Genomic DNA, 13,397 nt, shown 5'->3' on the forward strand with positions numbered 1-13,397 from the left:
GCTAGCTGTTTGGCTTAGGATTCCAGGCCTCCCAATAGAATTCTACACCTCACAGCATCTTTGGAGTGTAGGTAATATGCTAGGGGAGGACTTTGAAGGTGGACAAAACATCACTAAGAATGGCAGAGGGTATGGAGGGTGAGATCACGGATAGAGCTCGTTTTGCCAGGATCTACGTTGAGGTGGACCTTCGCCGAAGTTTTGTCTCGAGGTTTAAGCTATGGGACCTCATTAAACAGGAGTTTGAGTACCTGAACGTAGGGTACGAAGGGTTACACAGAATTTGCTTCGCTTGCGGTCGTTACGGGCACAAAAAGGAAGCTTGCAATGGGGGGATTGACTACACTGTAGAGGTTTCCAAAGGAGAAACAAGGCAAGACCAGGTTCAGAACAAAGACGTCGGTGGAGTCCAGATGGATAGTGACGTCCATGGCAGCGTAGGAGATGCAGGTAGGCCAGGAGAGAGTAAACCTGAACCTGATGCCTTCGGGGCATGGATGGTGGTCAAGCGAGGACCTAGGGGTAGAAAGAACATCTCGATACCGGAGGGGACGGCCAAGGGTGCGGTGGTGAAGGACAACCGGAGAAGGGGGAAAGCTCCAACGATAAACCTCGATAAGGACAAACCGAAAGCAGCTCGAAGCTCTGATGATAGGCAAAAGGCTGCCAAAAGCTCTGGATCAGAGATAAGAAAAGAACAGACAGAAAGAGTGGCATCCCGTTTGACTCCTTTAGGGCAGCAAGAGCTCATTCACCAAAGAGGAAATGCCTGGGGTAATGTTAAGCATATTAACGGGGTAGGGGAAATCGAACCCCATAAAGCAGGACATAGCAAGGCTACTGCTAAGGAAAGCGTGGGTGCAGCAGTGGCTATAGAATCAAAGCTAGGGAACCCAAACAATGACAGATTGACAGCGACATTCTCGGGTTCCAAGATTTGTGACCCTTGTATAGACGAAGTCAACGGACAAAAGACATTGGATAGTGAGAGGATAATGGGGAGAAAGCCAGTGGATGCAATTGTACTGATGCGCAGGTATGAGCAGGAGAATCCTGATGCAGCTAGAGCAGCAGACGAGGCTATTCTCAGCAGTTGCTTTCTCACCTAGTTAAGGACCGGGTGTCCTTCTCCTTTTTTTGCTTTATCTATTTATTTTAATGAATATTTTTTGTTGGAATTGCCGAGGTGCTAAGAAGAAAGGTTTTGGTCTCCTTATTAGAGACATGGTGAGTAAATACAGTATTCAAATCATGGTGTTGTTGGAAGTCCGAATTAGTGGACTGGCAGCGGACAAAAAGATCAAGCAACTAGGGTTCAGCAGTCATTTTAAAAGAGATGCCATTGGATTTTCTGGTGGTATATAGGTCCTTTGGGACAAGAATTGCCTGGAGGTTTCTATGATGGCGTCTAATTTTCAGTTCATTCATGTTAATATAAGATGGCTAGATACCATGAAGGTGGAGCTTGCCACCTTTATTTACGGAAACCCTAGGAGAGCTGTGCATATATAGATTACTTAACTAATTGAGTAAATCCGGTCTATAACTATGCAATATGCTTGTAAGTCCGGCCCCCAATATGATATGTTAATATGCTTACGTAAGACCTTATTCAATACATAGCTTTTACAATCTCCTCTATTTATTTATTTTGTCCAAACATCATGCAATTATTGTTGCTTTGACTAAAGTGCATGGCAACGTCAAATACAAGTTTTGTATCGCATATTCAATTCTTCTAGGAGCTTTCTTCATTTCCATTTTGAATCCTCATGGTGTCAAGGAATGATTTGCCACGAAGTTCTCGTGATAAGTAACCTTTGTAGTATTCTGTGAAACTAACTCTTCTGAACACCGCTGGTGTTTTTGGAGTAACAAGGCTTGGTGCTGGACCTATAGTTGATTCCACACTAGGGTTGTAGAACGTGGCTATGGAAATCCTCTCCTTCTTGGAGTTAACAGTTGCTCGATGTTCGATGCTTCGGTAAATTCCGTTAGTTATAATCTGTCAAATTAATTGGGAAGATAAGTGTCTAAAGCAATGTTTACAAGTAATTAAAAAAGTTACAAAGTTATTTCAATTTAAGAGGTTTCCCTAAGAGCATATTATCTACTAAATTACCTCCATCAGGTCTCCAATGTTAATGATGAAGGCATTAGGAAGGGGTTTAATAGGAATCCATAGTCCATCTTTTTTTATTTGAAGACCTTCAACTTCATTGGCTTGAAGAAGGATGGTGAGGCCACCAGCATCAGAATGAGGATTGAGACCCATCACAAGCTCAGGTTGAGGACATGGAGGGTAATAATTAATCCTCATTGATTCAGTCCCTGCACCAAAGGTCTCTGTCATTTCCATGGTGTCCATTGTGAGGGCATTTGCCATAAGGTCAATGACCTGGATAGCAAGGTTTTTCAATTCTACAGAATAGGTCTCTAAATCATCCCTGCAACAACCAATTGAAGATATCAAGCCACGCCCATTTAAATAATCAATTTGTTCTTAGTACCAAAATCCAAGAGCAATGCTCAAACTTCTATACTATTTGTATTATAAAATTTGGATAATACTTCTCTCTCATTTAGTACGAGTAGTTTTTTTCCTATAATAACAAGAAATGTGAAGCTCACAAGTTAAACAAAAGAAAAAAGAAAAAAATTGCAGCATTAATGTGTAATGGTCTATATATAAATCAATCTCAGCATTTGAATTGTGTAATGGTGTTAGGATTGATTGTAGCATTAATGTGTTATAATGTAGCATTAATGACATTTATAATTATGACATCATTGCAGCATTAATGATAATTTTTGTTTAAAAATTAAATTTTATATTTCAGCTAAATGATGTGATTATTTTTTAATTTGAATTTTGTAACATTGGGATAAGCCTTAATAACTTAGCATTTGAATTGTGTAACTGTCTAAGCATTGATTGTAGCATTAATGTGTTACGATGTATCATTGAAATTGCAGCATTAATGATAGTTTTTATTTCAGTTAATGATTATTTTAAAATTTGAATTTTGTAACAGTAGAATATGCTTATTATTGTTTTGAGGTCTCTAGTCTATATTATAGTACTCAACAAACTAATAAGAATCATGTGATATTCAATTTATTAAAAAATTATTTCTTAAAATTTTCACGTATCTTATGAGCTATATATCTCTAGATACATCTAGAGTTAAAATTAAACTTGTGCAAAGAGAGAAGAAAGTACTTCAGATTCCAATTTTATTTCTTAGTTGAAAAAAGGGGGAAAATTTCCATTTTTGAAAGGAGATGTTGTAATGTAACAGTAACACCATGAATGGACACTCATACAAGTAGCAAGTTTTTCCGGTTTTTTACCCTTTGTAGTGTAAAAATTGATTCGTTTGATAAATTATTTATTTATCTAATAGGAGTGAATAGACAAAAGAATCACACCGATGCTATGTTTTATTTTATACATCGGTCAGAAAGCCAGGTTTTCAATATACAAATTAGATCCACTTTATCTTACAAGTCCCTGCCCATTTATAACATTCTGTAAATTATCATGCACAAAAACAAAAGCAGAGAGCAAACAATGAGAGAAAGAGAGAAAGAGAACCTGAATGGTAAAGGCAAACTTGGGAATAAATGGGGTTTCCTCATCTGTGGTGGCAAAGTGAACATGTAAAGCATATCTCCCCACTCCAATTTCTGTTCCTCAGAAACCACAAAAACCTGACCATATCCTTCAACATCTCCTTCTCTCTGCCCAAACTTCTTCTTTTCTTCCATTGGAAGATTGAAGAATTCTTCAATACCTTTCTTCACACTTTCCAACAATGAAGTGCTGACTCCATGATTAATCAGCTGTAATTAGCCAACACCAGATCATTCACTTCATAATTTAAAATTAAAATTTCAATGAAAAAAAGAGCAAATACAGAAGCCAAAAAGGAACAAGAAGTTAGATAGGAAACCTGAAAGAAACCCCATTCTTTGCAGGCAGAGTGTAACTTCTCCAACTCAGAATCCTTGAGATCATGGGACAACAATTTGCTGAAGTCAATGACAGGAATTTGGGGTAAAGGAATATTATTAGATAATATTGGACGTTCATGTTGTGATCGAACATAACGCTCTGGAACTCCCGTCAGTGTCTCCTTTGCTATTTCTTGAACAAAGGGCACAGGAAGAGATGTTAGTTCCATAGCTTCAACTGAGTACACAGTCACAGATAGATGTTGAGTTGAGGACAAAGTTTATAAATGAAACTGCAGTTGGCAAAGAAGGAAATATATACATATTTATACCTCAGGCGGCAACGTTTATTGTAAAATATCATATTATCCAATGAAGTAACGGTGCATTATAAGATGTAAATATTAAAAAATATATTATTAGTGGCAGGATCTTTTGACACCGGTGTCAAATTTGAAGTTTGACACTTCATCTGAGAGTCATTAGATCAAAAATGATCAACGACTCTGATTTGTAAGCATGTGACACCATTGATCTTTTTTGATCTAACGGTTCTCAGATGAGGTGTCAAACTTCAAATTTGACACCGGTGTCAAAGGATCCTACCTCATATTATTAATAACCAAAAAGGAATATATAAATATATGAAAAAAGTGTTCGTCATTTTAGATGACATAAAATTATGTGAGAGATAGACACAAGAAAATATTTTTTATTTAAATTTAAATTAAAAAAAAATCACACACTTTCTCTCCCATTATTTCCATTCCTTGTATATATCTCTCTCTTACAATAACATAACTTCTGTCATTTAAAATGATAAATACCAAACCCTACATATATATATATATATATATATATATATATATAAGGATAATTTTTTCTTATGTTACATGAAAAAAAGATCAATCTTCTACACTCACAAAATAAAGGAGAGAGAGAGAGAATAGATGAGAGAGAATAAGTATAAACTGAGCTCCGCCTTTGAAACGTGTGTGTAAAAAAAAAAATATTTTCTCATCTAACATGAAAAAATATTAACCCATATATATACACATATATATATGTGTGTAATTAAGTTGAAAGAGTTTTTTTACTAAAAATTTCAGAAAATAATTATTTTTTAAATTGCATAAGTAATTAATCATTCCTAAATAAATATATTTTAATATAATAAAAATTAAGTAATTCGTATTATATTATAAATATAGAAAATATTTATTATTATTTGTTTCCTTTATTAATTAGATATTAGATTATGTAATTATTTATTGGATTTTATATTTTTTATGTAAATGAGAAGAGAAATTTTTTTATGCATATTTCGATTTTTATATTGACATAGGTCTCACAAATGACTTTTTCAAATATATAGATCTCACGTAATTTTTGTCTTACGATATCAAAAGGCTCATCCCATATAACATGAGAAGTATAAAATTTTTATTTATTTTTTGTAATTGTTAGATTATATTTCTTTATTGGGAGAGGTTATACTTACAACTTATTTTCTTTCCCAACATCTTACCACTAATATCTTAACCGTTAATTTCCGTCAATCAACGGTTAAGATTTATTGTGAATTAATAATTATTTAATAAATTTTATTTACAAAAATCTTAACCATTGATTGACGGAAATCACCGATTAAGATATTGGTGGTAAGAGATTGTAAAGGAAAATAGGTTGTAAGTATAAACACTTTCTTTATTTATTATATACTAATGAAATAATAAAAAAATTTCCTTCCCCATGTAACGAATTAATTTTATTTTTTAAAAATACAATGCAAACACTAAGATTTAAATTTATGACCTCGTACAAATTACTCGATACTACTATACCACTCCTAATCACTTAGAATTATTTGAACTACTCTAAGAAACACAGTCGATTAAAATTTCAACATAAAAAGAACAAATATAATAAAAAAATCTGCCACTTCAACTGCCACCATTATCAGGATAAGGATCAGACGAAATATCCGACCATATCTTTCACTTCTATGGCTTCTGATTCATCATCTGTTCCTTGAGATGCCAAAATCAACTCAGAGTCAATTACTTCCATTTGTTTCCCTTCACGTGCCTTCATTTTGGCCCACCCCCACAAAGTTAGTGTCACCAAAGTCCTCCTTATCATTCAGTAGGGCGTTTCCCAATAAGAAGTTCCAACATTACAACTTCAAATGAGTAAACATCTCCCTTGGCAGTGCACCTGAAACTTTGGTTGTAATCTGGTGGAACATATCCAGGTGTTCCTGCTAGCGTGCTTACACTGTCACTGAGATGTGTTGCCATTCCAAAATCTGAGAACCTGGGTGAAGCTAAAGGTATGAGATTGCCACGTGTCCCATTCCAATTGCCAGTCCAATATGGGTGAAGCTCACTTAAATAAATATTTTGATTGAGGATGGTTTTTTTTTTTTTTTGGATAAATGAGGATGGATTTTGATTCAGTTTTTTATAAAGGATAAATTTTTTGCTTCGACTGTAAGATTAAAATTATTATTTTTTAAAATTTAAAATTTAAAATTTGATTAATTATATAAATTAATATTAAAGCCCTAAGATAAACAAAAATAAAAAATTTAATTTTACACATAACTCAAAAGTCCTCCCTCCTATAGTTGACAAGTTCATAAAAATATACGAAATTTGTCACAACTCACTCTTGTCCGTGATTAGCTCTAAAGCTAATTAAAATTGTTTGACAAAATTCTTAGCTGGTATCATTGAGTGGATTCTGTTATTTAAGATGATGGTATTACCATTCACAAAAAATATTGTGATACTTTAATAATTTTGAAGACTAATATTACTGGAGAAAAATTCGTACAGATGTCGCTTTTCAGGGCTTGTTTAAATTTTGTTTTTAAAAATAATTTTTTGACTTAAAAAAAAATAAAAAATCTGTTGAATAAGACCTATTTTGTAAATTAATTTAAAATATATATATATATATATATATTTTAATTTTTAAAATTAAATTTAGAGAATATATGTGAATTAATTCATGTTATGATTAATTCATCAATTATTGCAGTGTCCAAGTGGCGTCAATCAAAGAAGCTTCTCGTATAAGATTAATTAATTCTTTTAAGTCCACTATCTCCCCTTTACGCTCGTTAGCCATGAATGAGTGGTTCATCTTGTCAAACACCTTAAAGATGTGTTGTTATAAAAAATTTAAATCATTATTTATGAAGACTTTTGGCCCCTGTATAATAGAGTCTCTAAGATTTTAATATATAAAAAATTTCTGTGTACTTATCATTATTTATAGCACACGTTTGGTTGGTGAAAATACTTATCGTTTTTATCTTTGATTTTATTGATAATTACAAAAAAAAGATTTCCTCAGAAAATAATACGTTATTTTTATCATTTTCAGTATAAATATTTTAAAATAGAAAATGAAATAAAAATAAGGTGATATTTCTATAATAATTAATAAAAATCTAAAAGCAAAAATATTTCTACAAAGCAAACACACATAATCTTGTATTCTCTTTGGGTTTTTAAATTTATTTTTTAAAACTTTTACCAAAAAAATTATAAAAATAATGTTTTCGAAAATAATATTCGCAATAAGGTTACGTGCGAGTGGTCCTAAATCCTAGTACTACCTTTCCTCAAGTCAAATTTGTGTAAAGATACATCTAATGTATGAACTGATTGAATCGTATGACATAATAATTTAATTATATATATATATATATATATATATATATATATATAATGGCGGACCGAAGTTTTTGCAGTTGTCTGCACTTGCAGACACAAAGTTGGGTGGAAAAAACATTACATGGGATATATGATTCAAGTCAAGTGTAAAAAAAAAAAAAAAAAAAAAAAAAAAATTGAAAGAAAAAAGGTAAAGATAGGCTCAATCCAACCAACCCCTACAATTAAAAGCTTAAAACTTAAATCCTAACTGATTGCTTTGTCTCTTTTTTTTTTTACATAAATTTTATTAGCTCCAAATCTTAATAAACATCAACGATTCATGAAATTCAATCTTTATCAAGTGGATGAGAATCGTACGGAATTTTTCACCTTTTTGTGAAATTAGAGTGACCAACTTTGGATCAAATAGACATCGACAAAGATAAGTTTTTGATCGATTAACCGCGACAATTATACTATATTTACCAATGTCTTTTTGTGGTGTTTATTTTTTTTTTAATTATCATTATCGATTATTTCATTAAAACTTTGGTTGATTCACCAAAGCTTTACTTTTGAAGTAGAAGCAAAAATTGAACATGATCATGATCTTTAAAAAAAAAATCGGGGACAACGCCCCCAAACCCCGCCCTAAATGTGCAGATATAAAAAAAAAATTATGGGTCCGTCACTATATATATATATATATATATATATATATATATATATATAGGAAAGGATCTTTTTACAATTTTTTTAAAAATTACACTAAGTATGATCGGTCATACACTAATGATTGAAGTATGATCGGTCATACTTAGTGTAGTTTGTAACAAAATTTTGTAAATATAACATTACTCTATATATATTAATTTTTTTAATTAAACAGATGACATCAACTTTAATTTATCCTAATTAATTTTTTAATTTAATTATTTTTACAATAGTTATGTTAATTTTGAGTTAACTTGTTAACTGTGAATAAAATCCTAAGTGTTCATCCTTATTAAATTTGTATATTGATTCATATATATTTTTAAAAAATATCATCTTACCTTTTATTTCTTATATTGAAAAGATAAAAAAAAAAAAAAAACATAAAACTTGAATACATTTTCTTATTTTTCTCCTGAACCAACAAAATAGTTATTTATGATTTATTTATTCTTAGCAAGTTAATTAATTAAAGTTAACTTAATAATAATTGTAATCAGGTTAGGAAGAAATTATTGTTGAACGTTATTATATGTAAAAGGCATAAGATTTAGAGTGATTACAGTTTATTAAGTAATATTTAAAATTTAATCTAACGACATGTATCTTAATGAAATTCATGTGTTATCCCGACACAGTTAATTAGTAGATAGTTATATTCCTTAAGTATGTGGAGAAGGATTCGATTCCTAATCATATGTATGGAAAAGACTTTGTTAATAGAGACTATACCGACATTGGTGATCTCTCGACTTTGAAAGGATTAATTCTCGATTGTTGGCTGAAAAAATACTCTTTGAGCAATCTAAAAAAGGAAAAGAAAAAGAAATTCACGTGTTATCAAGTTTTTATTGGACTGGCTGAAAGTCTCACCAGTTTACTTCGGTCACCATGATCTGCTGTGGTTTAGAATACTGCTAATCATAAATGTGTCCGCAATGTGTGTAGTGGCCCAAGCCACACAACCCAGCTCTTATGACTCGGTCCAGGTAGAAGCAGTTGCTAAGAGGCCTAGTAGAGTTCGGATCAAGCCCAAACACTTGAGTCACCGGCTACAATTAGGGCCCAAACACTCAGAACTGTTAAGAAGGATGCTCTATGCCTAATTATAAAGGATTTAAAGTTTATCCTAGACATATGTACCCAAAACAAAACAAAAAAGTTTATCCTAGACATAAAGTATCTCCTATTACTATCATGTTGGGATTTAGGGTAAAAATTTGCAAAGATAAAAATTAATATAATTCCTAAATATACTAAAATTATAAAAATAATCTTTCAAAGCTTTATCTGTGTTAGGGCCTATTTTGTAATTGATTTTATTAATAGACTAATGTTTCTTATGTTGTAGGAGATAAATATTTTTTACACATACATAAAAGTGTGCAAAACTCATATTTTGTTTTTCTCTCTCTTCTCTTCACATGGCCGCACATAAGCTCCACATATTTTTCGAGATAAAATTATTTACAACATGAAAAACATTAATCATTTTTTAAAATGAGTATAATGTTTCTTTGTCAAGCTGAAAATAAAGTTATCTCATGCAAATATAGAGGAATGAGTGGGCTGTCTTTACTCTTTATAACCCAAAATAAATCAAAATTAAAAAAAAAATCCCCAAGTCACAGGGAATAATTTTAGGGTTATAATCTTTTATGTAAATGGAGATGAGTGATTTTTCACAAATAAAAAAAGTAATGACCCCACCTATGTTGAACTTTCCATTGTCTGTGAGCCATACTTGTGAATTGTCTCTCGAGATTTATAATTTTGCTATAAGAGAAGAATTATAAATCTCATAATTTTATTATCCATAATATGAGAAATAATAAATCAATTATCATAATTGAAATGAGAGTGAATCAGAAAAATGACCTTTTCACCTAACATTCCCGGGGAAATAACCGTTTTTATGTTGATGTTTTCACTTTTCATATACTAGATTTTGTGCAGGTGATTAAAATCAAGGCAAATCGATCATTTAAGAGACAGAGACAGCTGGATTAAATAACATTAATAATAACAATAATATAAGCTATTTGATTTTAATTTTATAAAAAATATGCTTTACTAATATACATTCAACTATGAGGTGGGAACAATCCAGTAACACTACTAAAAAAAATGAATTAGGGACAGAATTTAAAGACGGAATTAGTTCCATCTCTAAATGGGACATATCTAGAGAAGGAAAAGACAGTCTGTCCCTATTTGGGACGGAATTAGCAATGAAATAAATTCTGTCTCTAGTAGGGATGAATTTTGAGATGAAAAATATTTCGTCCCTATTTGAAACGGAATTAGGGATGAAATATTTTTTATTTCTACAATTTGTCCCTAATTTCGTCCCTATTAGGGACAGAACATTGTCCGTCCCAACTTGAGACAAAATTATGGATGAAATATAGATCTATTCTTAACAGAGACGAAAAAAATCCGTCCCTAATTGGAACAAAAAAAATATGTCCCTATTAGGGACGGAAAATAAAAAATACATCCCTATTAGGGACGAAAAATATAAAATCCGTTCCTATTGGGAAATAAAAAGTTTGTCCGTAATTGGGAGGTATTTAGGAACTTAATTTTGTATTTAAGTGTTATTGTTTATAAAATTGAAAGAATGTTAACATTTTGCTAGATTATATATATTGGATGTTTGTGTTAAAAAAAAACATTACATTATTTTTTTGGTGAGAAATATCTGAAGGGTGGTTAATCCAACCCACTATAGTAATTGTTTATCCTGTTTTATACCACTAAAATCATAATAAGTAAGGGTTTGATATTTCTCATGTTGTAGGAAATAACATTATCCCCTACACACCCATAAAAATGTATAAGGTCCATGTGGGATCATCTACAGAGAAGAGAAAAAAAAAATATTGGCCTCACACAGTTTTTTAATTATGTGTGTGTAGGGGACAGATTATCTCTATAACATAAGAGACATTAAACCCAATAATATACTCTCAAATCAAGCCTAAAGCATGAAAACTTCAAGTTAATTGGCTAGGAAACATTAACCATGCTCCTCTAACATATTTGATTAATCTATGTTATTTTTGTAGGTAAAGTGAGTTGAATAAGAGATAGGATGAATCTAGAAGGACACAGAGTAAGCACGAAGGAGCGAATCAACCACTTAGGTTACTGAAAGAGCGTGTTGTAAGTAGCACCAATTTACGATCCAATTATGGCCCATTATGTTTTTTTTACCCAAAATAAGGATTCTTTCATCTATTTAAGCCATTCGTAAGAGGATTTACATATCTTTGACATATGGGACTTTGGAGAAGCGCATTTGCTCAATTTTTTATGCTTGAGAGCAAGAGACAGGATTAAGGGGGTGAAGATTCACCACGCCTTCATATCAATAGAGTTTGAGAAATTTTTATCCGTTATTATATTATTATTTTTACTATGTTTGTCTAGTTTCTTTGTAGTTAATGTTAAATGGAATCCATTATAACTTTCATGTTTTTGAATTGATTTTTATTCATTCTTACCTATTCTTTATGCATGATCTTAATGTTTGATTTCTTTAAAGATATTAAGGGAACTAAGATTCTTTAAAAAAAGTAAAAAGTTTGTAAATTAGTGAATTAAGTATTGACTAATTTTGGGGAAGCAATTGACAATATAAAAAGGACAAGTAATTAATCACTTACATCCCTATGCTTTTTTTTAATCTCTCAACCTCTTGTGATTTTTTTTCATCCACACCTCTTCTTAACACTATTAGAAAATTAAATAAGTATAACTATTCTACCCATCTTAGAAGAAATAAATAAAGTGATAAAAAAAGAAAAATAAGATTCAATGTTACGAAAATTTAGAACACTTAATAAAAGACTAAAAGAAAAGAAGTAAAAAAAATTCAAATGTGTCAAAATAAAAAAAGAATGTTTTACTAATATACATTCAACTATGAGGTGGGAACAATCCAGTAATTAATGGACTGACGGTAGTTTATCTGTCAATATGCTTAAGGACACAAAAAGCTTAATTTTCGCCTTCAAACTTTCAAATAGATGGTGTTCATTTTTTTATAGATATAAGGATAGTATAGAGATTTGATCATGCAAATTAGTTACAGGTTTATTTTTTCTACAGTTAATATAGATAATTTATTTACAGTAAATTCAAAACGATATTGTTTTGGGACGAAAATTAAGCTACTTTTATAATTATAATTTATTTCAGGGTTATAATAGTATTTTTCATTATAATTTTTTAATTTTTCAACTCAAAACAACGTTGTTTTAGGAGCGAATATAGATAACTTATCTATATTCTCTTTGAAAAACATTAAAAGCCTTACTTAAATCCCTCTCTACTAAATCAATGCTTCTTTGCCTAGCTGTTTCTTCTATTTGATTACGACTATCAAATTGATCATCAGGCAATTTTTAAGTCAAATACAAAATGGGGAAATCATCACCTCAAAAATGTCGTCAACATTAACTTGGAAAAGCATTAGGAAGAGGTTTAACAGGAATAATAACAATAATGAAAACGAGACGCAAGAATGAATGAAAAATTTCTTCCAAGTCCACGAAATGATATACAATGTTAATGTAAGGTATTTAATATCCTCAAATGTTGTACATTAATTTCATTTCGAATAACTTTGTTAATATTAAAAATCCTGTGTAATGTGGATTAGTTTCAAAATAAAATATTTTTCAAAGTTCATAAAATTAAAATATGTCATAACTATATCCAATAATTCTTCTCAAATTTATTTTTTTTAATTTACAAAATGATTTATGACGTTGTTGTATCGTCTTTCATCGTCAAGTGTTGTATATATGATCATATGTGTTTTCGTATTGTTATGTTATCTTTTTTTTCTTTTTTTGAGTACAAACATGGAGGTATTATCATTCAACCTCTTCCAACCATTTTGTCCTCAGGGTACGGTTCCAAAGGCTACATTCTCATTGGAATAGCGAGTGCATCAGACTATGCCACCAGAGGAAAGATGAAACTAATTCCCCATCGAGGGGAAGCCTTTTTTCTTTGGCCCCCAAAAATATTTTAGAATTGGTTGGC

General features: G+C 31.1%; 1 protein-coding gene across 1 annotated transcript; it reads right to left on the bottom strand.

Annotated features, from left to right (window-relative positions):
* Positions 1–1,738: 1,738 nt before the first annotated feature.
* Positions 1,739–4,189, bottom strand: LOC133310190 (oxoglutarate-dependent flavonoid 7-O-demethylase 1-like). The gene is made up of 4 exons (XM_061511090.1): positions 3,957–4,189; positions 3,599–3,846; positions 2,123–2,447; positions 1,739–2,005 (listed from the first exon to the last, which is right to left on the bottom strand). Exons 1-4 carry the CDS (start codon positions 4,185–4,187, stop codon positions 1,739–1,741), a joined length of 1,071 nt encoding a protein of 356 aa, XP_061367074.1. The 5' UTR covers positions 4,188–4,189.
* Positions 4,190–13,397: the final 9,208 nt, after the last annotated feature.

This window comes from Gastrolobium bilobum, unplaced genomic scaffold (assembly GCF_033153095.1).
Source record: "Gastrolobium bilobum isolate Gb01-03AN ecotype WA unplaced genomic scaffold, APGP_CSIRO_Gbil_v1 utg8584, whole genome shotgun sequence".
Classification (NCBI taxonomy): domain Eukaryota; kingdom Viridiplantae; phylum Streptophyta; class Magnoliopsida; order Fabales; family Fabaceae; genus Gastrolobium; species Gastrolobium bilobum.